Here is a 24,901-nt window from a genome sequence, read left to right as displayed (position 1 = left end):
TAAAGAGGGCTATTTTTAGACTGTATCTTGCTGGAATTCACTTCACCTGCCTTCCACGACTAGATTTCTCTCTTTTTGAGAGAGACCAAAGAGTCAGGTCTTTTCTTGTCCCTTTTTCAGAAGAGTGGCAGCTTAAAGATGTAATAATTCGGTGGTGTCAAATAAAGACGTACCTTTAGTGGGTTCTGTGCGCTTGGGTAGGTCCAACGTGTCATAGTTTTTGTCATGCTCTCCGTTTTTCCTCCCTAAGTGAAAAAGGAGAAGGCAGAGTGAGAGAGCGTGAGAGAACGAGACAGAGAGAGCAGTTTTAAGTGTCACTCTATAAGAGACGGAATTTACTGGTATGAAAATGTCAAATAGACCCAAGTCTCAGAAACATACACAGTCACAGACGTGCCACACATAAATCTAGCTACTACACAGATATGCAGAGACAAACTCTTGACACCAGCTCCCAAGAGTGGAACCCCCCCATTAAAAATGCAAAACTTTTGTCATGGAGGACGGCTGTCTATTACAGAGTGAAGTACTACTCCACTATCACACACAGAGAACATGTTAAAGGGACAGTTAATCTACATGTACAAATGAAGGTTCTGCCTTTATTTACTCACCCTCATATTGTTTCAAACATATTTGACATGCTCCAAAAACAACAAAAAGCATCTTAAAAATAGTCACCATGACTCACACACTACATATTAAGTGCTCTGAAGCCACAATATTACAGGAAAAGACCAAAACCAAAGCCATTTTTCAGTGAAAATCTTTCACTGAAGCATTTAACATCTAATTTCTACAAATTGAATATTTTAGTGATTGTTTAGTATGTTATTAAATGAAATAATGAATTACATTGATTAATTATTCTTTTTTTATATTTATTTTCCTTTAAAAATTCTAAAAACAAGATAAACTTGAGGAGCAACACTGCATAAGATACTGACAGATTTTTTTTCAAACCTAAAATCTTTTTTAAAAATCTGTGCACAAGACAAGATACAATTTATGAAAACAAGTATTAATATTGTATGCAGTGTTGCTTCTCATTTAATTTATATTGTTTTAAAGAATTGTAAACATTTTAAATAATAAATAAAACAAAATACTGTGCTCATTTAGCATAGGATTTTTTTTATTTATTTTTTTGCAGACAAATATTGTATGCACATTTTGTAGATAATATCACATGGACTGCACTATGGCACTTTTTGACATTTTTACTGTGTGTTTGACAGCCTCTGGTCAACATTCACTTTCATTGTATGGAAAAAGCTATGTGAACATTCTGTTAAACATCTCCTTTAGGCTTCTATGCAAGAAAACAAAAATCATACAGGTTTAGATTAACATGAGGGTGAGTAAATAATGACATTTTTGGGTGAACTATCCCTTTAAAGCAACGGGCAAGAAGACAGAATGTAAAAGCCAGGCCTCGTTAACAGATTACAACAGACACGCAGAACTATGCCAGCTGAAAGGATCTTTGAACTGGCTAAATCGGTACAGGTTTGACAGTTCCTTGAAGAGAGGAACGTTTAAGAATGAAAGTTGAAAGAGTGCAAAAGGGGCAGTGATGACAATTTTATTCTGATAAAGATACAGGGAGGTATTAGTGAGTGTATGCTGAGAGAAACAGACAGACAGAGGAAAAGCAGGAAGAGACACTCACCTTGATTAAACCATTCCTCTACAGCAGCAATACCAATAAGGAAAAAAAGCAGGCAGGGGAAGAAGAGAGGAGATTCAGAGAGTGTGTGTATTAAAGCAGACAGAACTTATTTGTGAACCAAAAGTACATAGGAAAGAATAGTGTTTATAAAAGGTATAAAGTTTAGGAGAGAGTCAGTTCCATTAGTTCTCTCAAGTGAAAAATAGTTAATCATGTTGAACAGTTCTTGGAGCAAATTCACTAAATGATTATAAGAAAGTTAGAATATTCACATATTCCATGCGCCATTGTGTTCTGCAATGTGTCAGAACAATTCATAATGTAACAAGTGTGCTCTGCATTCTCAGAGTTGCTGCTGGGTTGCTATAGTGGGCATTTGCATAATCAAATGCATAGTCTTTTACGGCCAGTTTTCTCTTTCAGGTCAACTACTGTGATGGAAGATAAACTGTTTCAAGAAAATCTGGCTAAGAAATTTACTTGTGTCAAAGTCAGGATATTCAGCTAACCGCCTGAAAATCAACACATTCAGTTTAATAGCATAGTCTTATGAACGTCTGTCGCCTCTGAGTGCTGAGGATCATTACTGCTAAGTGAAAACACAAAGAACTACCGTTCAAAAGTTCGGGGTCAGTACAATTTTATTAAATGTTTGAGAAATGTTTTTTTCTCTCAGCATAAGCAAAAATAAAACAAAAAAAAACCTGAGTGCCAATTTACAGTAGCTGCAATAATACCTTTATGACCTGAGTTGATGAAAGCATTGCGATGCACTTACTGCACACGTATGTCTGAAATTCTCAGAAATTTACTGGAGAAAAACCTTATAACTCTATTTGATCTTGATTTTGATAAAAGGTTAATAATATAATGAGACATGCATGTGTGTACTCATGTCTTTACTGTAACTTTTGATCAAATGAATACATCCTTGCTGAATAAAATAAAATACTGACTCCAATTTTTTGAATGCCAGTGTAATCTACACTCACCGGCCACTTTATTAGGTACACCTGTCCAACTGCTCGTTAACACTTAATTTCTAAGCAGCCAATCACATGGCGGCAACTCAGTGCATTTAGGCATGTAGACATGGTCAAGACAATCTCCTGCAGTTCAAACCGAGCATCAGTATGGGGAAGAAAGTTGATTTGAGTGACTTTGAACGTGGCATGATTGTTGGTGCCAGAAGGGCTGGTCTGAGTATTTCAGAAACTGCTAATCTACTGGGATTTTCACGCACAACCATCTCTAGGGTTTACAGAGAATGGTCCGAAAAAGAAAAAACATCCAGTGAGCGGCAGTTCTGTGGGCGGAAATGCCTTGTTGATGCCAGAGGTCAGAGGAGAATGGCCAGACTGGTTCGAGCTGATAGAAGGGCAACAGTGACTGAAATAACCACTCGTTACAACCGAGGTATGCAGCAAAGCATTTGTGAAGCCACAACACGCACAACCTTGAGGCGGATGGGCTACAACAGCAGAAGACTCCACCGGGTACCACTCATCTCCACTACAAATAGGAAAAAGAGGCTACAATTTGCAAGAGCTCACCAAAATTGAACAGTTGAAGACTGGAAAAATGTTGCCTGGTCTGATGAGTCTCGATTTCTGTTGAGACATTCAGATGTTAGAGTCAGAATTTGGCGTAAACAGAATGAGAACATGGAACCATCATGCCTTGTTACCACTGTGCAGGCTGGTGGTGGTGGTGTAATGGTGTGGGGGATGTTTTCCTGGCACACTTTAGGCCCCTTAGTGCCAATTGGGTATCGTTTAAATGCCATGGCCTACCTGAGCATTGTTTCTGACCATGTCCATCCCTTTATGGCCACCATGTACCCATCCTCTGATGGCTACTTCCACCATGTCACAAAGCTCTAATCATTTCAAATTGGTTTCTTGAACATGACAATGAGTTCACTGTACTAAAATGGCCTCCACAGTCACCAGATCTCAACCCAATAGAGCATCTTTGGGATGTGGTGGAACGGGAGATTCGCATCATGGATGTGCAGCCGACAAATCTGCGGCAACTGTGTGATGCCATCATGTCAATATGGACCAAACTCCCTGAGGAATGCTTCCAGCACCTTGTTGAATCTATGCCACGAAGAATTGAGGCAGTTCTGAAGGCAAAAGGGGGTCCAACCCGTTACTGGCATGGGGTACATAATAAAGTGGCCGGTGAGTGTATATGACATTAACACACTTTAATAATTAAGAATAAATTCAGTGCAAACTAATTTTCTATAATTTCTAACATGATTGTGGTGCTGAAACGACACACTTTCTGCTTAAATTTGCGGTAAGCCAACATGGCAACCTAAACTTTATGTGTTTTGCGAACAAGACTAAATTATGCCTTTTAACTCACGTAGCATTTTGCTGGGACCAGGGACCTGTCTAAATAGCTTGCTGGGAAAACATCTCTTAATTTTTGTTAAGGGCATTTTCTGGTGCAAATATAGGTCACTTGCATTTTCAAAGTACATCTGCAGGGCCACTGACAGATAAACAAACCTCATTTAAAAAGGTCCATGAGTGGTTTAAGCACATTCTTGCTTTTTTGCTCCTTCAAGTTGTTTGATGAGTTCCCTTGTTGGTCTGTTCGGGAATCAATTCGCTAATTCAGATCATTAATATATTCAAGAGGTCTCTCATCAGTTAATTTGAGAGAACAAAAATCTGGATAACTAATACAAGAAATAGATTTGAAAAAATCAGCTGGAACCTGGAAATGAATCAGCTCTCCTGGTATTGTATTTAGAACGAGTACCTGGACAACACAAGTGCATCGTTTGGAAGAACTGATTCAACTCAGACAGTGTAGCACTACAGACACTGAACCAACACCCACATCCAGTTAAAGATGAATATTGATTCAACACTGATACCCCAGACACACACTCCAGTTATGAATCATGAGCCACAACAGAGGACAGGCCAAACAAATAGACTCGAGCATCATTTAGCTTCCTATTATCTGCCTGAACTGCTATTTATGATGTTGTGTAAATGCTAGGATCATACTGCCCTCCATGAACCTGCCGCTGATGGAAGAATCCGGCTGTTGATGATCAAGGCTCAATGATATAAAGGTGCTCAGTACTGTTTTAGAAGTATAAAGCACATAGATGAGACAAAGAAGAACTCAATAATGACCTTTGGCCTTCTTTCCACCGAAGCAGCCTGCGTCATCTTTCTTCTTCCTCTGAGTGCCAGCAGAGCCGGGCCCCTGAAGAGCCGAGGGGTCCTGGAACTTCTCAGCCCCTGGAATCTCCTTGTGCACGTGGTAAGACAGGTTCCTCATGATGCAAACACAATTCTCCACAGACTAAGAGACAGCAAGAGAGAAATATTGAAAGAAATTAAATATAGAGGGGGAAATACCTTTTATTTCATACAGGCTTTTAAAAATCAACATAAAACATATATATTATAATATAAAAGATATGTTAAAACATTAAAAAAATAAAAGTATAGTATAAATGTGACCATTTGTCAAATAAAGAGTAAATAAACATTTAATAATAATCATTTTATAATAATAAAATGACAATGACAACGTAGCTGTGCTGGTTTCATGTCTCATCAACTATTTACACTCTATTTACACTTCTAAATTTATTTTAGAAGTAGCCAAGTTTCAAGTGGGATAATGTACAGCAAGGCAGTCATTATCACACATTATCACTCTTTCAAGATGATACAAGATCCCTCTGTTTCAAGTTAAGATCCTGGGGCCAGTGGCATAAACATATCCATTAAGTAGACATCCACCTTCTTGATTATATAAAAAAAAAAATCGTCAATATTGAAATCACGATTATTTAACATGATTATTGGTGATTGAAGTCTTATTTCATGACAATTATCGATACTTCAGCAAAAACTAATACTAGGTTAATCAATGTAAGTATTAAGTCCTCAAATCAGTTACAGTCAGCAAAACAAAAAGAATAAAGAAACTTATTACAAACCAAACCGACAAAAAATACAACAGAACAAAAATAAAAATTAAATAAACTGTGCTTTAGGTTTTTTAGGAAGATGTACTAACAGTGGTATTGAGATAAGTAATAGCCTTCAACAGAAATAGGTCTCGGAGTGCACACACAGAAAGCCGACCAGGGAACAGTATCTCTTTCTCGGTTAATGTACTTTTAATAATACTGTTTATTATCAAGCACGTCCCAGTTTAGCAACAGTAGATTGCATTTTACAACACTCACTTATTTGGCTGATTTGGATGTTAAAGGGATAGTTAACCCAAAAAATGAACATTTTGTCATCATTTACTCACCCTCAAGTTGTTCCAAATCTGTATGAGTTACTTTCTTCTGTTAAACACAAAAGTAGATATTTTGAAGAATGTTGGTAACCAGACAGTTGACAGTAGCCATGGACTTACCAAGATTCCTACTTTTGTGTTCAAAATACCTACTTTTGTGTTCAACGGAAGAAAGAAATGCCGACAGGTTTGGAACAACTTGAGGGTGAGTAAACGATGACAACATTTTCATTGTTGGGGAACTATCCCTTTAAGTTTGGCTTGGGGAGGAATGAAAGCGCGCCACTGTGAAGGAAAGGAAGGTGCACTGGATGGAATGCGGCAGCATGATTTTATTGAATGCAATATTTAATCGAAATATTAATGGCACGATTTCAATATTGATAGAAATATATCAATATTATAATCGTGACATTATATATATATATATTTTTTTTTTGCATACGACCTAAATCATGTAATTTTAAGACAGAAATGGTATAATGTTTAAACAAAGATGGATCAATGCTTCTGCTAAAGATACTCACCTTGTTGTCCATGTCCTTCTTTCCCACAGCAGACAGCAGAGCATGCAGCAAGGCATCCACCAGCCCCTCACACTCTCTCAAACGTCTGCGAGCCTCTGCACCGTCTGAGCTCACATTCCTATGGCAAATAGCAAAAGCATGATTAAGCGCAAGCATTTTTACTGATTATACATCATAAGCTGAAGTTTTTGTTGAGGAAGCTACTTTGAAATTCTAGCTTGCCAAGCTAAACTAATCATAATTTAATTAGTTAAACTTTAGTCAAACTGCTCTTGCAAAAGTAAATACAAGCTGAAGGGGCCAATATCTTCCATTTATCACTTAAAGCACACTTTAATTATTTCAATATCACAGCAAAAACTACTAGCCTAACTAATACAGTTCAAACATTATTAAAAGGCAAGTGAAGAGTCAGTAAAATATCAAATACACTAATTACAAGCATAGATAAATACAATATTACAAAGTTACAAATAAAGTAAGGTCTAACTTTGTATTCAGGTACAGAAATGTAATAATTAGGCTTAAATATAAAAAAACACTATAGTGTCCACTGTATAAATTAAATATAGATCAATCTTTGTTTTGTTGTTTGATTAACATTAATGACTTAGACAGCAGCAGGTATCCATAGGTTGCTGTCACTTTAAGACCGAATGCACAGATCCAATATAAATGATACACATCCGATTTCTTTCTCAACTTTTTACGTCCACTTAATACATAACAACCGACTGCGTTTACGAGAATACTTGCTGAGACTGGTATTTTGACATAATTTTGTGTGTATGTGTCCGATGCGAAAGAGGAATCAATTTGCGGTTCACATGCTATCTGAAACGCGCTTCTCTGTGTGCACTAATTTTTATGTGACTATATTTATTGGGGTACATTTTTTTTGGTGTATGATAAATGATATACAGACATCCGATCCAATTAAACACACATTCAAGCCTCATTCTGCTGAGGTACTTTCAGTTACCCATCATTAATGATCTCAGACCTGCTAAAATGACCAGTGTCCTGATGGAGGACAGATTACATTAGAAGGTTACAAGGTTAGTGTGGTGGAAAAATTAAACTATATATATTAAACTAACCATGTTAGGCTAACATCTAACCTAATTTATTATTATTTATTATTATTATTACTTGTGACTGTGAGTGTGTGCGTGTGCGTGTGTGTGTGTATAAAAAACAAATATGGGAAATGAAACTAGACAGGTGTCTAAACTCGAAACTAAAAACAGAGTTTGGTTACCCAGTAACCAAAGGGCTTGTCAATGAAGAACCAATCAAATTAAGTAATGTTTCATGTCATTTTGCCATACCTCCTTATTCTATAAAACTGTTGTATTTGTGTTTACTCGGGGGATTCTCAATGGGATTTGTCTGAGATCCACCGGCCATGCTTATTGCTTCTTTTTGGGAGATTCTCTTGAGAACTGCTCGAGACTCCCGGCCGTAATAAAGAACATTTAAAGGACAGTTACTCAAGTCTGTCTGTCATTTAAGCTGCACAGCAAAGAAGTTAGGATAAGAGAACTCGAAGCTAGTTGTCGACTTGTACACGCGAGAGCTTGAGTAGAGTAGGATAAGAAAAACTCAGCGGTTGTCGACTTGTAGACGCAGAGAGCTGGAGTATGAGAAGTATTAAGTGGCCATTTGTAGAAAGCAGATAGTCAGAGTTAGAGAGAAATCCATCACATTAGCATTATATAAGAAAAATGAAAAGAACCTCCTCTGTGTCCACAGCCTGAGCAGGCACCAGGAGCCATCTGGGTTCTTCATTCTTAACCCTAAGATGTCTTTCCAACCAGCTGTTCAAGCTGCAGTTTTTTATAACTAGATTGCCAAGCTAAAATCCTACACATAAAAAAAAAGCCTCACTCCACAGTCATCACTATCAAATGACAACGGGAGAAAACATAAATTAAACTAACACCCTGCCAAACAAATGGGTCCAATTCCAGCATTAGAAATTTAAACCCATTTGCAGTATAACACCCATATGGAATGTAACATTGTCCAGCTGCTGTTGTGGCTGCAATCCAGATATAAGAGAGATGGATTGCATTTTTACAGCTACCTGTCTTTTTCCTCCATAATGACTGAAGTACAGTCAGCACAATACTGAATACTGCCTACAATTACTTGTACCTAAATCACAGATTGAGAATTCAAGACATTATATTGTGGCATATAACTGAATAAACAAAACAACAACAAAAAATATATATAGTGTTTGGTGGCAGTTTAAGCATTATTTACTCAGATGCCAGGAAATATATGTACAGGTCAGGGGGCATAAATGTGTGTGTGTGTGTGTGTTTTCTAATTTTTAAATTAAATAAATAGTGTGTGTGTGTGTGTTTTCTAATTTTTTAATTAATTAAATAGTCTTATTTCAAATATTAAATTGTCAGCCCTAATATATTTCTGTATAGTACAATAACAGGATCCAGTGACTGGTGCAAGAGATTATATCCTGGAAAGATTGGCAAAATCTTGTGAAATAAAGTGAAAATCTCACTGATAAACACTTATCGCTTAGTTCTGCTCTGTGTTAGGACTTCAAAGACCTCCAAACATCTCAAGTTTAAACTGGACATGGACACACTAATCAGGAATTACAAATGTGCACATTTGTTACAATGGACAAAGAAATAAATAAAGGGTGCTCTCCCTCTGCCAAGGAGAGGCAGGAAACAAAACTCTGCCTCCAAGCAGCTTACTAGGCAACAGATGTCACAGGATACAGTTTCCATGGATACAGGCTGAGCTGAGGCTAAAAAGACAGGATGAGGATGGAGTGGCGTTGTGCACAACCGCATGTCTGTGATGATGTGTGCTAGTGACCTGCTGAAAGGTGGCATGTGGAAACACATGATGCCATGATGGCTGAACTGCACCTCTCCCTATAGCATCCTTTAGACCCGCTGAGGCACTGTTTAACCTGATAATATTGACTGACCTGTCACAGGGGAATAGCCAGCAAGAGCCTTGGCAAATGAGAATGAGCTAAAGAGAGATAAGGAGGTTGAGAAAGAGTAAAAGAGAGAAAAGAAAGCAAGGAGAAATTTCACTTTCAAGAAGACACATTCCTGGATGTTCCTCGTCGTAACAATTAAGATAAAGAAAGAGGTCGACCAATACTGGATTTTGCAGAAATCGGAAAAAAAAAAATATATACGATTTTTAATAACTTAATAATTCGTATTAAATTGAAAAGTAACAGTAAAGGCATTTATAATGTTACAAAATATATCTATTTCAACTAAATGCTGTTCTTTGAACTTTCTAGTCATCAAAGAATAATTGTAACAAATATTAAGCAGCATAACTGTTTTCAACATTGACATAATAAGAAATGTTTATTGAGCACCATCAGCATATTAGAATGATTAAATAAAGGATCACGTGACACTGAAGACTGGAGTGAGGATGCTGAAAAGTCAGCTTTGCCATCACAGGAATAAATTACATTTTTAAAATATATTAAAAAAGAAAACAGTATATTATTTCAGAATGTTACGGTTTTGAATATATTATTTTCTATTCGAGGGGCAATATTAGTTGACATCAACATAAACTCAATAAGAAATGGATATATAAATAAACAATTATGTCCATGCTTCCTACCTAGATTTCTTTTTGCCGATATCTGAGATGTTCTATGAAATGGTATACTTGAAAAGTAAAGGAACAGACTGAGAGACTAAGAAGGGCGGATGAAGGCAGGGAGGTAGAGTCACACATAGAGAAGCAAGCAGAATTTGGACTTGGCCCAGCAGGTTGCAGCACAACCAGCAGTAGCAGCAGGAGATTAGAGGCCTGGCTGCTAGAGAGGAAACAGAGGGTGAAAACACAGCTTCAGTGCTGAGCTCACACACGACACAGCTTAAATAAGAGAAGAGAGGGAGGAATTAAAGGAAGAAGAAAGAGGGTGAGTGGTGAAATATACCACACACACTTTCTGCGACGAGTTTTTGTAGCATCCAAATCCTGCTTCTGAAAGACCCCTGATACATGTGGAATCAACAGTGTGGTAAGGAACAGACATGAATATAACCATATCTGAATCATACCTCTTACATTATCACATAACAACAGATCACATCAATCAACCCCTCACCATGCACATTTTAGATATTGCCCTTTATGACCAAGGACAACCAGATCACAACACTGTGTTCGAAGTACCTACTCACAAGATTAAGGATTTAAAGGGAGCACTTGAGGTCATGAAACTGAACTACAATGACCTGCTTCTGCCGCTAGCAAGCTGATTTAGACAATCAGACCTGTGTGTGGAGGCTTATCCGCCATTGCCATGGAAGTCTAGATAGGTCAAACAAGGAGAGTCACAGCCAAACAAGGCAACAATAAACTGATTTAATGCCACAATGTCAAGAGTGCAACAATAATATGTGAATCCTAGAAAAGAAGGATCATCGTCATAGCACTATATCACATTGTTTGAGCCCAAGATCACATCAGTGGAGGAAGGTAACATGATCTGATGAGTTTTGCTCAATTCATGTCAATCAATGGGCTGTTTCGACAAGGACAGTGATGGCCAAGACATCACAGTTTAAGCTAGGGATTCAAAACACATTTATTATTATATAGGCTATGGATCCATGGCCCAGTTATAATTGCTGAGACATGCAAAGACCACACTGAATGAAAAAAAGACATCCTTTTCAGATAAAAAGTCAAATCAACTTCATATACAGCAATTTTCTCTTGCCTTTTAGAGACGGAAGAGGGTGCAAGAAAGAAAAAAAATTAACTTATTGTGGCAGGATGCATGGTAACCATGGCGATATAAAGCCCTTTAGTGACTGGATATCTTAATCAAAAGCTGAGCTGCTTGAATGACCCCCAGAGGAGAGGATCATTGTCTACAGAGAGGTTTGTAACATAAGAGCAATAATGGTTAAATATATAACAGACACTATTGATTTTTGCCTTTAGTTATTATTTGGAGATGTTTCTATAGTTTTGTTCATAGTTTGTCAGAAGACAAATAAGTTTAATACAAAATTGTCTATTCACACTTTCCTTTTTTATCAGTTTTATATTTTATATCAGTTGTCTCTCATATAGCAACAGCCAGTGTCGGGAAGTAACTAGTTACATGTAAAGGAGTTACATTTAACTGTAATCCGTTACAGTTACTGAGAAAAAAATGTGTAATTAAATTACAGTTACTTATGAAAATGTTAACGATTACAAAGGGGGTTAAATCTGGATATTTTCTGTAAAAAGCTAGGATATGTTGAATAATATAAATGTGTTGCTTTGCCTGTTTTTGATGTGCACGATGCCTCCTGCCATTTAAAGGCCGTTTAGTATAGCGATGCTATTCTGATGCTTTTGATTGGCTCTTTGACAATTACATCAATCCACATTGCCGCTAGGCTACAACCTGTCTGAGAGTTGCCACTATGGCGAGTGATAAAAATGCGTTCCAGTGCTGGAAATGTAAAAATCATTTCATCCAGAAATTAGAATAGGGCGCAAATATAACAGTGCAAAATATGTTTGCCAACTATTAAAATGCCATCGACACTGAAGGTGTCAATGTCGATCCTGAGAAAGCATCTCCTATGATGAATATTAACATTAAGCGCCACCTAGTAGACGAATCCTTCTATTAGTTTGCTGTTTTGACTTGCAAAATAGAGCTATTTAACTACACAACGATTGGTCACTGAGTATAAACAAAATGATAGCTACACTGGGGGAGTCTGTTTGGGTTGCCAGTGAGTATGAAACTAGAATCTAGAAATCAATATTAGGCCTTATGGTATAATGTTTTCCCTTCACACACACATAGTGGTTAAAAGGATAGTATGCAGATTTTTGCACAGAAAGACGGCATGCTAGACACCGTTCAGATCTGCGCTTGCGCTGTAAAAGGCCTTGATGATGATGATAATGCAGTTTTTTACTGTTTTTTATATAGGTATACTACGTATTACATTTTAAATAGGGTAACTTGTAATCTGTAACCTATTACATTTCCAAAGTAACCTTCCCAACACTGGCAACAGCTCATTTTAACTGCTGTTCCCATGGACAAAAATGATCATCTTCTCAAAGCTAAACATTTATATTGGCTCTAAGTCTTTTACCCCTAGTAGGCCTACACAGGAACCATATCTAGTTATAATCAGTGTTGGGCAGTAAAGCATTGCCATAATAACATTGCTTTCTGCAGTAATCAGTAGTGTAACAAATTAGTAACAAATAACGAATGATTTCAGTAATAATATTAGTTACCATCCATAAAATAGCTCATTACCATGTAATTTTTGTTGCTTCAAACCCTACTGATTTGAAATCAAATCATTCCTACATTAATTTGCATAGTCTTCACAACTCACGCGTGCACATGATGTCACCATTGCAGCAAGCTAGCTTGGAATATGGAAAAATCTTACATTCAGCGACTGGAAATATTGCCATTACTTCGATTTTATAGGGAGAAAAGATGACAAGAATGCCGTTGTCAAATGTAAGTTGTTGCATTACTTTACTCTGGCATTGCATGTCTTGCACACTCTACAACTTATGTTTATTCTTTTGACAACATACATCATGAAATATAACTGTATCTGGGTAACAGGTGAATTATAGCTAGCATCAAGCTACACATGACAATTCATTTTACTTAAAACTTTTACGTAAACTACCCTAGGATGTTTGTAATAACTTCCGATTGCGATCTAACGTGGATTTTGGTCAAATGATGAGACAGAAATTTGTTTATTTGTAGCATTTTAGAATAAGTTATTTACTACACCTGCTTAGCATTTCTCATGTAAACATCTCATGTAAACTATTCTTATAAAAATAGCCCAAATTACATGAAAATCACATTCAAATCATATGCTGCTTGTCGTAATCGTATGTTTATTAGCTTCATGTTTCATGAAATGTTTCTCTGGGTTAGTATGTACCGAAAAGAACACGAAAGTGTAGTGGAACTTCGTCATCAGAAGAGACAAGGCGGGTTATGAACACATAATATGAGTGACAGTTGTGACAGAGTGCAGTTAATGATGTTACGCTGACTCATAACAGCAATTGTGGAAGTGAAAACACAGAGAGACAGTTTTAGAAGCCACTAATATGTTCACCAGATCAAATAATTTAGAAGAAAATGAATAGAAATTATGATTCTGGCCAATTTTGTGGGGTATAACGGAAAAGTGATATAACAAGTAGTGTAACAGAAAAAAAAAAATCTCAGAAAATAATAAAAATGCTAAATGCTAATAAATTACTAAACAAAACTGTTAAGACTTTACAATAAGGTCTCATGTGTTAACATTAATTGATGCATTAACTAACATGAACTAACAATAAACAAAATATTTTTTTATGTTAGTTAATAAAAGTTTTCATGTTTTAGAGTGCATTACCTGATGTTAACAAATGCAAGTTTTGATCTTAGAAATGTATTAGTAAATACTGAGATTAACATTAGTATAAATAAATGTTGTAGAAGTATTGTTCATTGTTAGTTTGAGTTAACTAATGTAGTTAATTAATATTAACACATGAAACCTTATTGTAAAGTGCTACAAACAAACTAAAATTCAAATGAAAACTGAAAATATAAAAATAAAAGCTAATTCAAAATATGAATAAATACTATATTAGTATATAAATCATACTAAAATACCACTCAGAGAGACAGACCATCTTAATAAACACAAATTAATTTCTTTTGTTCATGTAAAACCTTTTAGCAATCAAATTAGCATAGACTACATGGGTCAAAGGCTTTTGCAGAAACTTGCAAAAACTAAAAGACTAATAGGATTCATTGACATTGTTCTAGGTCAGCTGACGAGGATGGTGAAGAGGCTGTCAATCAGACCAGTGTACCTAAGACATCCAGATGTGTTCTTGAAGACGGTGGTCCACTCGGCATCTCGTGGCTTTGAGTCCTCGTTCGGCTCGTATTCCCAGCCCGAATGAGGGATGATGACCTCATTAGTCATCGTCTGAAGCCCGTGGTTAATTATCACCATCTTCAGTGGCTCATAGGAGGACAAGTTCCAAAGTGTTCCTAACAGGTGCAATGAGATTAAAAAAAGAAGCAGGAGAGAGAAAAGAAATGAGAAAATAGGATCTGTTACATCTCTTAACATGACACAAGAGCTACACACAAAAAGTGGCACTGCTGCTAGATCTGTTGACTTGCACCACGCATTATGAAAGCATCGATTCTGAGTTTCCTGACAGGAACCTCCATTATAGAAGTAAGAAGGATTGGAAAGGAAAAAATGTTAAGGAGAAGCAACGTTTGAGAAAAATTTCTCAGAGTAAACAATGTGAAGCGGACAGGCTGTTGTTTTCTAGACAATAAAACAGAAGCTTGTGCTATAAGCCAGCAGACGTATATACGCCTACAGTTACGACTAGCCTTTGTTTTATTAACTTGGCAAGCAACGTTCAGCTACTGCAACCCTTGGAAATGTAGAGTGGATAAATAAACTGTCTTCTCTTGGGTTAGCAAAAATTAAGTCTCTGGACCGGAGGGCATTTTCATAGTGTTTACATAGCTGACTACGAACTCATACAAGTGTACATCCTGATACAACTCTGAATCTATTTTCCTGCCCTTCATACACATCATTATTCTTCTCGCTCTGCAATTATTTCCAGATCCATTTCTGCTGACAAAAACTACAACAGGAGACAAGAGGTCTATAAACATGTCATAGATCTCTGTAATGAGGGCTCGGGTTCTTTTAGCCCCCAAAATAAATCTATTTACCCTCTAATAATAATCAAATTTGTACTGCCATCTGCAAGGAGGCTTCATTGCCATCACCTCTTAGGTGCTGAATAGCCATAAGACCCTGGTTAAAGCCCAGATAACAGATGCCGTACACATGGCCCTTGCTGTACCTGGGAATGTCTACTTGGTAAAGTGGAACATTAAGGAGCATGGATCATTACCGGCCAGCTCATGCGCTCGTGCATGTGCTATTGTGTCAGATAGGCTTGTAGTCAGAGGAGATGTAGAGGTCTATACATAGCACATGCTGATTAACTTCACTTCATTGGCTTTAATAGGAGGCAGACAACAGGAGGAAGCTGGAGCAGTCAAAGGCCTTTTTAACCAGTGATTACAATCATGTACACGGACACAGTCAGAAATTACTTTTAAGAAATTACTCACAGGAAAAAGAATAAATTACATTTTAAAATGCATGAACAAAACAGTCATTTTAAATTGTAATAATATTTCACAATATTACTGTTTTTACTGCATGTTTGGTCAAATAAATTTCCTGCTAAATTAGAGCCAATTGACTTTGTCATACATTTTATACCTTGAATTTACCACGACTCATTATTTGATGTTGATGTATTACCAGTTAGGTAAAGTAGCCTATACAGGTGAAACTCGAAAAATTTGAATATCGTGCAAAAGTTATAATTTTGATTATGGCTTACAGCTTATGAAAACCCCAAATTCAAAATCTTAGAAAATTAGAATATTACATGAAATCAATAAAAAAAAAAAGGATTTTAAATACAGAAATGTCGCCCCTCTGAAAAGTATAATCATGCATATGTATATAGTTATATATACTAAATATATAGTTATATATACTAAATATATTAGTTTCACCTTTTAATTTGAATTACTGAAATACATGAAATACTGAAATTACTGAAATACATGAACTTGCACGATATTCTAATTTTTCGAGTTTCACCTGTATATAACAATTTATAGATATTTATATAAAATATTAATATATAACATTAATATAAAATTTAAATCTCCTAGACTGAATACAAAAGAGGGACATATAATGATGAGCCAAAACATTATGACTAGTCACAGGTGAAGCGAATATCGCTGATCATCTCCTAACAAGGACACATATTAAGGTCTGGGTACTAGATTAAATGGTAAGCAAAAAAATCAGTTCTCGTAATCAACATGTTGGATGCAGGAGAAATTGGCAGGATTAAAGATCTGAATCTGGATTGGTTGGAGAGGAACATGACGAAGAGTGCAAGGTGTTGCCCTGGCCTCCAAATTCCACAGATCTCAATCTAATTGAACATCTATGGGATATTCTGGACCAATAAGTTCGGCTCCACCTCGCAACCTACAGGATTTGAAGGATCTGCTGCTAACGTCTTGGTGCCAGATATACCACAGGACATCTTCACGGGTCTTGTAGAGTCCATGCCTCGGTGGGTCGGCGCTGGTTTGGCAGCACATGGAGGACCAACAGCATATTAGGCAGGTGGTCATAATGTTTTGGCTCATCTGTGTATATTTATACAAAATAATAATATATTAATACTAATTGTTCAAACACACACACACCATATAGTGGTAAAAACTATGTAATCTGGTGTCGTATCTGTTTGGTGCCCCTGCCATCTTTTGCAGGTTCCTGGATATCCCACAAATCTAATACAAAAGGAGCCAATGAAACCCACATGAGGGAAGCTGAACCTCGCAAGAGGTGCAGCCTGATTGAGTTTACTCCTTCCTGCTTGTCATTGGAGCCTCCCAGCTAATTCAATTTCCTGGGAGCAGCAGACATGCTGTTCTAACAGGCCATTCACTTAGGGCTATTACAGTCCCATCCTGCCCCCTGCCATTCATCATACACTGATTGGACATCCGAGTCAGAGGGAAAGAAACAGGAAGAAGGGTAAACGAGGTAATCATCTCAGAAATGCCACCATACTCTGGACTTCTGGAATTTCTGAACAAATGTCATTTTGTAAGCTATGTTTAGTGGCCTTTTCTAATGTCCTTACATATCATTAGGTGATTCAAATAGACCTTTGAGTACACAAACAGTATTGAATATGAACAAGGAATCATTCCAACTGTGAGATCCAACACAGTACCAAATTGGTTTATAGTACAAAAGTCATCAAAATCAATCATTTAGTTATTATTATTGGTTTCTAAATGGCTCTATTTAATGTAATTTAGATAATATTTTATTTTACCTTCCACAGTTTTCTGTACGTTTTTCGAGGATAAGAATGCATCACACAACCTGTTCATGTTCTAGCAAGTGACAAATTTGTGTGAAAGTTTTGAACAAATCGAATGAGAATGACTCGCTGACTCCCTCATAAAGGTAGTCACTTGTCGCCACCTACTGGCGCAATGATGAAACTAGCAGAAAAAGTCGCTGAATGTAACCATGGATTACGGAATGAGGAACTACAGTTTAAATCTGTTTCAGCTAGATACTGCCTGCAATCAGAGCAAAACAGAGAGAAAATAAAGAGAAATAGAGAATTAGAGCAAGTTGGAGAGTTGCGTCAGATACAAAGATACAAAACGCAGTAAGGAAGTAATGCTTCACAGCCACTGGTATAAACATACTGCTATAGCCGTTCAGTTGTAATTAAATGATAAATTAGTTCAAAAGACAAGTTTTAACATTTAAGACGGAGAGCTATGCTGCTTTGAAGTTGTATCAGTCTTGACCACCTTAAAGGAACACTCCGACTTTTTGAAACTTTAGCCTATTCACCTTATCCCCCAGAGTTAGATAAGTCCATACATACCTTTCTCATCTCCGTGCGTGCTGTAACTCTATCTGACGCACCCACCGCTAGCCTAGCTTAGCACAAAGACTGGATGTAAATGTTGCAGCTAGCATACTAATCCAAATAAGTGACAAAATAGCGCAAACATTTTCCTATTTACATGTTGTGATTTGTATAGTCACAGAGTGTACAAAAAACGAAGTCACATGAGACACAGACATATTTTAACCGTATAAATACTGGGAACTATATTCTCTGAAGGCGAAGCACTGCTACTTGGGCGGAGTGATAACCGCAGCACCCGAGACGCGCTCTCTGCTCCTCACCACGGCGCGTCTCAGGTGCTGCGGTTATCACTCCGCCCAAGTAGCAGTGCTTCGCCTTCAGAGAATATAGTCGCCTTCAGAGAATATAGTTCCCAGTATTTATACGGTTAAAATATGTCTGTGTCTCATGTCACTTCGTTTTTTGTACACTCTGTGACTATACAAATCACAACATGTAAATAGGAAAATGTTTGCGTTATTTTTGTCACTTATTTGGATTAGTATGCTAGCTGCAACCATTTACATCCAGTCTTTGTGCTAAGCTAGGCTAGCGGTGGGTGCGTCAAACAGACTTATAGCACACACGGAGATGAAAAAGGTATGTATGGACTTTTCTAACTCTGGGGGATAAGGTGAATAGGCTAAAGTCCCAAAAAGTCGGAGTGTTCCTTTAATATAAAAATATTAATATGAGCTGCTAAATATTCAAAGCACATGAAGAACATTTTGACACAGGGTCACCAAATTAAAACGGACAATTTAATTAAACATAATGCTGAAAAGTGGAAAAGGTAATTAAAAATTCTAAGCAGAAAGAAAAAAGTACTAGCAATATCCACAGAATGAGGTTCTTGGATGAGGGTGCAAATGGTGCTGCTGACGATACAGGGGTACCAGCCATGAGATTCAACAGTACACGGTGAACCTATTTTTAAAGTCCTGCAATTATTTTTAATTGTAGAAAAACATTCCAGGCTGGTGAAAGACCATTGTGAGAGCAGTGTTTTCATAGGGGCCTTTGCAGATAAACCATACGGCTCTCCAGGGCTCGGTTTGGAACTGACACACTATATTCCCTCCATCCTGTAGAGGAGAAGCTATTTTAAACTGAAAGCAACATTGTGCTGTAAAGATAATCATTGAGGCTGCTGAGCCTTATACGTCACTTTCACACTCCCAATACAAGGATTCACTCAGGTATTTCACACACCACAAACTTTTTCTGTGGTCTGTGAAAAAGCTGAATGTCTGGTCTGGAGAAGCATCAGTCAATGTCATTATGAGCACGCTTCTTTGGCCACTGTGTTTTTTGTGTGTTCGGTCTGAAGCCGAATCTCTTTTGCGTTCCCCATGATATAGTAAATGTATGTCAGGTCATGGGATTAAGGTCCCAGGAGGAGACACATAAACCTCAGAGTGTTCTTACAGTGACATGCAAGACCCTGCTCTGCAGTCCCGCTGAAAGACTGACCTGGATTCAGTCAACATCAGTCTGGACTCATTTGGTATTTAAACGTGAAAACTTGGCGAGAGGCCTGTGGGTAGTATTAGAAGGATGCTTGCCAAGCATGACTAGTTGAAATGAGAAAAATACAAATGAATGAATCATAGAAGATTTAGGACGAACAAGCTAAAAAGATGAAAGGTTATTTTTGTCATTGGCCTGAATATTACTTTTATTGGTCAGGCAGTCACACAGGGTAAAGCCTGATTTATCTGGAATTGAATTTCGTTAGAGTTTAGGGTTAGGGTCACACAGTCTCCACCATAAACATGCCCTTCTCAAATTTTAGATTATAGTGGTCAGAAGTGACAATTTGTAGCGATTAAATGATTAAAACTGACAGAAACTTTTACACTCTTACACAAACTTGGTTTCTGTTCTTTTGAGCTTTCCATTAATCAAAGAATCATGAATTTTTTTTTTCTCGGTTTCCTCAAAAACATTAAGCAGTCTAAACGTTTTGAAAACTGATAATAAATGTTATTTGAGCAGCATGTCAGCATATTAGAATGATTTCTGATGGATCATGTGACACTGAAGACTGGAGTAATGGCTGCTGAAAATTCAGCCATCACAGGAATAAATTACATTGTAGCCTACATTAAAAAATGATAATTTTGTGGTATTAAAAAAATATCTCACAATATTCCTGTTTTTACTGTATTTTTGGTCAAATAAATGCAGCTATCTTCAATAGTTACTGTAAGTTGCAGGACACAAAAACGAAGTTTGCACAAAATGCTGTGGCAGAAGTCATACATTCACATGTCTTAGTCAGTTCAATCAACTCCAAACAAAAACTATTCTACCAGACAGACACGTCTTACACTTCTTGAACTACTACTTTTAACTTTCTTCGGTCATGTCTTATTAATAACACCAAAAATTATGACCCAAAAAAGAAAACTACAAAATGAGGTGCACAACGCCCCTATACAACCTATTTTACGATTTAAAAAAAAAAAATTTTACGGTCACAGTGCTAAATTCCAGTATGTAATGGCGCAGCTGAAGATTATCATATCATACCTGTGATGAGTTCCCGAACTTCCATGTCATTGGTTTTCCTCAGCAGGCGGATGAGAGCAGGAATCCCATCACAGCTCTTGATGGCTACCTTGTTATCGTGGTCCTTGCCATAGGAGATGTTTCTCAGAGCTCCACAGGCCTTGCGATGAACTTCAGCTTTAGGGTGGTCCAGCAAGCTCACCAGCACTGGGATCCCCTTCAGCTGCCTGACGTCCTTCTTTATCTTGTCGTTCTCATAGCAGAGATGCTGCAGGTAGGCGGCGGCGTTGGACTTGACCGGATCGATGGGGTGACCTAGCATGGCGATGACCTCAGGCAAGTCGGGGTCCCTCCAGCGCGGATCTTTGCGGATGCTGTCAATCGAGGGGGAGCGACGGCCCCCCATGCGGTCAAGACTGGCCATGCTGCCCCTCTCGGGTTGGGCAAGAGGTGCCGGATACATGCCATGGATGTAGGGGTGTCTTTCGTCGATTAATTCAGCCTCTATGGGGTCCTCGTAGCCTCTGTGACGAAGAAGAGAAAGAGAGAGATTTTTAAGTGATTTATCAGTCAACCAATGGGATTAACACCAGCCATAAAAAAAAAAGAGTGAAAAGAGTGGAAAACTCTGAATGTTAAATTATATAGTGTAAGGGCTGTTTACACAGAATGTGTTTTGCATTCCACTGTGCTACTTTTCCATTGTTTTTCAATTTAACTTGCAGCAACTTGCTCATGAAGAAATTCAACGTTTAAAAAATGGACTGCATTTTTTTTTTATTCCACCGATCTGTGAACACCGCAAAAACGTGTTCTGTGTGATCCGGGCCTGAGATTTCAGCTCTAAAACGGTTGTGCTACTAAATATTTTTGTGGAAATTGTGATACATTTTTCTGCTACTTTTACATTTAATCAGTTTAAAGCATCCTTACTGAACAAACGGGATATTTTATAATCATATAAATTGTTATTCTCACAACTTATATAGAATGTAATTTGCCAACTGTGAGATCCTGATGTGGAACAATAAGATGAGAGCAGAATATGAAGGATGGAGGTAAAAAGACTAATGCCGGGGACACACTTAACTCGGCGCATTTGGGCATGATCAGTCTTAAGTATCAAATTACATTCATAATCAGCCTTACAGTCGCTAAGTGTGTCCCCAGCTTAAGAAAGACAGAGACAGAGAAAAAAGTGATTGTTTTAGTTATTTACCATGGTGTTAAAGAATCCACAGCACTCGTCAATAAGAAAAACCGCTGCTATTTTCTTAATAATTATGTCTGTCAGGACACAGTGATGTTCTCTTTCTTTAAATACTGATGGATGGGATACAGCATGAGGGAAAACAGAGAGCCTGCAGGGCCCAGAGCAAATATAGAACAGACTAGAAACAAAGAGAGAGAGAGAGAGACAGATGGATAGGGAGCGACGAATGGCTTTCCTAGAATTAATAATATGAATACAGGACAGTGTAGTACAGCAGCACTCCTACTAGGAGAATCCTTGCTCTGGACTTTTCTGAGAGCCTCCTCTTTAGTCATTAGCAAGCAATCAATATGTTGGGATAGGAAATGAAATAATCAGTGTGCATTTCTGTAGATTAGGTAAAGAAATGGAATAAAGTGGCCTCATCAAATATAAAAGAACACTGCATCATCTTCACTGTATAAATTAAATATAGATTAATCTTTATTAAAGTTACAAAAGTTATTTAGTCAAGAGCATTTTTTTTGCAGTGAGTCTGTTGTTTGATTAACATTAAATGCAGCAGGAATATTATGCTGCTGTCACTTTAAGACAATGCACAGATCCAATAAACTGATAGTATACACACACGTTTTCTTTCTAAACTTTTTACGTTCACTTAAGACATAACCGACTATGTTTACTAGGATACTATATACGCCAAGACGGACATTTTGACATCATTTTGTGTCAAATTGTCCGTTCAAGCGCAAGAAGACTTGAAAGAGAGATTAATTCAGTATTCACATGCTGTCAGATGCGGTTTTCTGGTCGCGAGCTCACACAGCGTGCGTTACTACCTTTCGAGTCTTCTTGCGCTTGAATGTTTAAATTGGCAAATTGTGCAAATTATAAACTTTCATGACGACACAGCACTGGTCTGATTGAGACAGTGACAGTTCAGTCAACAAGCCCTGAATGTGCTCTCTCTTTCTCTCACGGTGAAAGCGCGTGTGTGAGAGAAAGCAACACCAAAGTGACTGACCAAAATCAAGCGACGGCACATAAAGCTCAGTTGGCAATGAAATTATATCTGTGCTAAACATATTTTTTTTGCCTCTAATTCAATTACAGGTGACTGGAATCGTACAATTTACTAGCCATTGGCTAATTAATTAAATTTTTAGTCATCTCTTGTGAAATTTGGTCGCATATGCATGTGATTTTCTTCATTGTAGAGGGTTGTCATTTCATGTTTTTAATATCTGAAGCTGCTTATGCTGCCTTGGAAAGAGCAATAAAAGTAAGACATAAAAGCCCAACATGGAAAGGAAAAAATTATATATCACAACATGGAATAACCATTAAGCCAACTGAAGAGCACTATAGGCCTACATTAAAAAAATACTGTTTGCAAACAAATGCTCAATGGGAACATTTCCTGGTACTTCAGGCACCCTGGAAGTTAGCTGTTGTATCACTTCATTAAACTGAGCTGAAACTGACCAAAATGTGCTGTATGTGGGGTTGAGACATCTCATTTCCAAAACACTGACCCATTACTCCACAGCTGGTAGCAAGAGATTTGCATTTCTCTGAGGCATCACACAAACCCTGAAGTTTTTCAGGGTTTTAACTTCTAAAGAGAAACATAAAATATACAGCACTAGAAAGTTGATTTCAGTAAGATAAAAAAAAAAAAAAAATTAATAGTTTTATTCAGCAAAGACGCTACCCAAAAATGCTCAGCAAAGCAAAACTCACAGTAAAAGTGAAACAGTGGTGTAAGAGGTCATATTATATATACACATATATAAGGGCTGGCAAAATTAACATGCACTAACTTGCATCTGTGGCAGACTGACTGGGACATGGATCTAATAAACTTGGGTAGGACATGTATGTAGAATGTACGATGAATAAAACGTCACCAGCATGCGCTAGTGGCAAACAAATAGAGCAAAATGAATCACACTTTGAGGGTACCAGGAATGGCATACCAGTTTTGTAAATGGAGCTTGAGGTAAGTGGTTTTAAGTTTTAGCGCCATGTCCCGTTACACCATTTCATGTTGCATTTTTATTGGCTAGCCAGTAGAAATAGGTTGTAGCAGCAAGCAAACTGAGATGATCATGCTCAATTTCTAAAACTGTCAGAAAATTATCGCAGGCTTCTTTGTTCACAAGACAGTGACAACAACCATCCTTGAACCTCTCTGACTGTACCATCGTTTAGGAGCCACAGAAATTGCCACGATTTGTCATCTTTCATCTGGGACAGCCCAAAATTGTACAATGTGTACCGGGCATTAAATGAATGTAAAGAGTTGGGAGAAAATGGGATGCGTATCAGATCCGCATCATGTGTGGTGCGGCAGGTCTTAAAGTGACAGCAGCCTGATAAACCTGCTGCTGTCTGTCATTAACCCTTTCACACGTAAGTTTAAAATATTCGAACTGACCCCCCAGCGTGAGTTTTTCAAGGCGACCGTTATTTAGAACCTGTCACTTTAATGTTTCCATGGTGACGCGTCATTGCTTGTCACGTGACACAGCGCAATCACAACACAGAGCTGAATGAATGATGATCTGCTTTTATGTCTTTTTTCCTTTTCTATTCAAAATATTCACAAATGTATCAGCTATAGCGTGAAACACTGATATTCCGATTGTCAAATATGTGCAAGTGGATGTGTTTTGTTGGTTAAACACCTTTATAACGATCGCGTTAGTTCAGCTGTATGCGCGATGGGCGGCGCCATGTTAGTTTGTTTCACAGTTCAGAGAATCGGATCTGTTGCTTCTCACGAAATACATGAAAGTAAGTGGCCAGTGAACTGGGAGAAGAATAGGGTCAAATGTAAAGCTACTTACACAATGTGTATCTGATATGAATAAAACGTTTCGTCTTATTATAATGGAAAGGATTATTATTGCCGCTTCCATATTAGACAACAGTGTGTATTTTACAAACTCAAAATCATTGTTTTGCTAGTACTTATGTGTTTTTAAATGTCTGAAACCTAAAATAAACATTATGTGGTTTAAAATACTCAATAGTTGTGATGACAGCACTGAGTGCGTCTGG

The 24,901-nt window shown here is 37.5% G+C and overlaps 1 protein-coding gene across 15 annotated transcripts in view; it reads right to left on the bottom strand.

Moving 5' to 3' along the window:
• arvcfb (ARVCF delta catenin family member b) overlaps positions 1 to 24,901 on the bottom strand; it is a 152,838-nt gene that overhangs the window by 47,037 nt on the left and 80,900 nt on the right. For 13 of the 15 annotated variants that reach the window (XM_056235256.1, XM_056235262.1, XM_056235260.1 and 10 more), the window contains 6 exons: positions 20,644 to 21,146; positions 14,398 to 14,581; positions 6,493 to 6,610; positions 4,837 to 5,008; positions 1,673 to 1,690; positions 174 to 245 (listed from right to left, as the gene is read on the bottom strand). In XM_056235256.1, coding sequence (XP_056091231.1) covers positions 174 to 245; positions 1,673 to 1,690; positions 4,837 to 5,008; positions 6,493 to 6,610; positions 14,398 to 14,581; positions 20,644 to 21,146 — 1,067 coding nt within the window. The remainder of the gene's footprint in view (positions 1 to 173; positions 246 to 1,672; positions 1,691 to 4,836; positions 5,009 to 6,492; positions 6,611 to 14,397; positions 14,582 to 20,643; positions 21,147 to 24,901) is intronic. The other 2 variants (XM_056235257.1, XM_056235266.1) reach the window with 1 other exon arrangement.

This window comes from Rhinichthys klamathensis, unplaced genomic scaffold (genome assembly GCF_029890125.1).
Source record: "Rhinichthys klamathensis goyatoka isolate OS25496 unplaced genomic scaffold, OSU_Roscu_1.1 h1tg000417l_1, whole genome shotgun sequence".
Classification (NCBI taxonomy): domain Eukaryota; kingdom Metazoa; phylum Chordata; class Actinopteri; order Cypriniformes; family Leuciscidae; genus Rhinichthys; species Rhinichthys klamathensis.
This window is presented reverse-complemented; position numbering and strand designations above follow the sequence as displayed.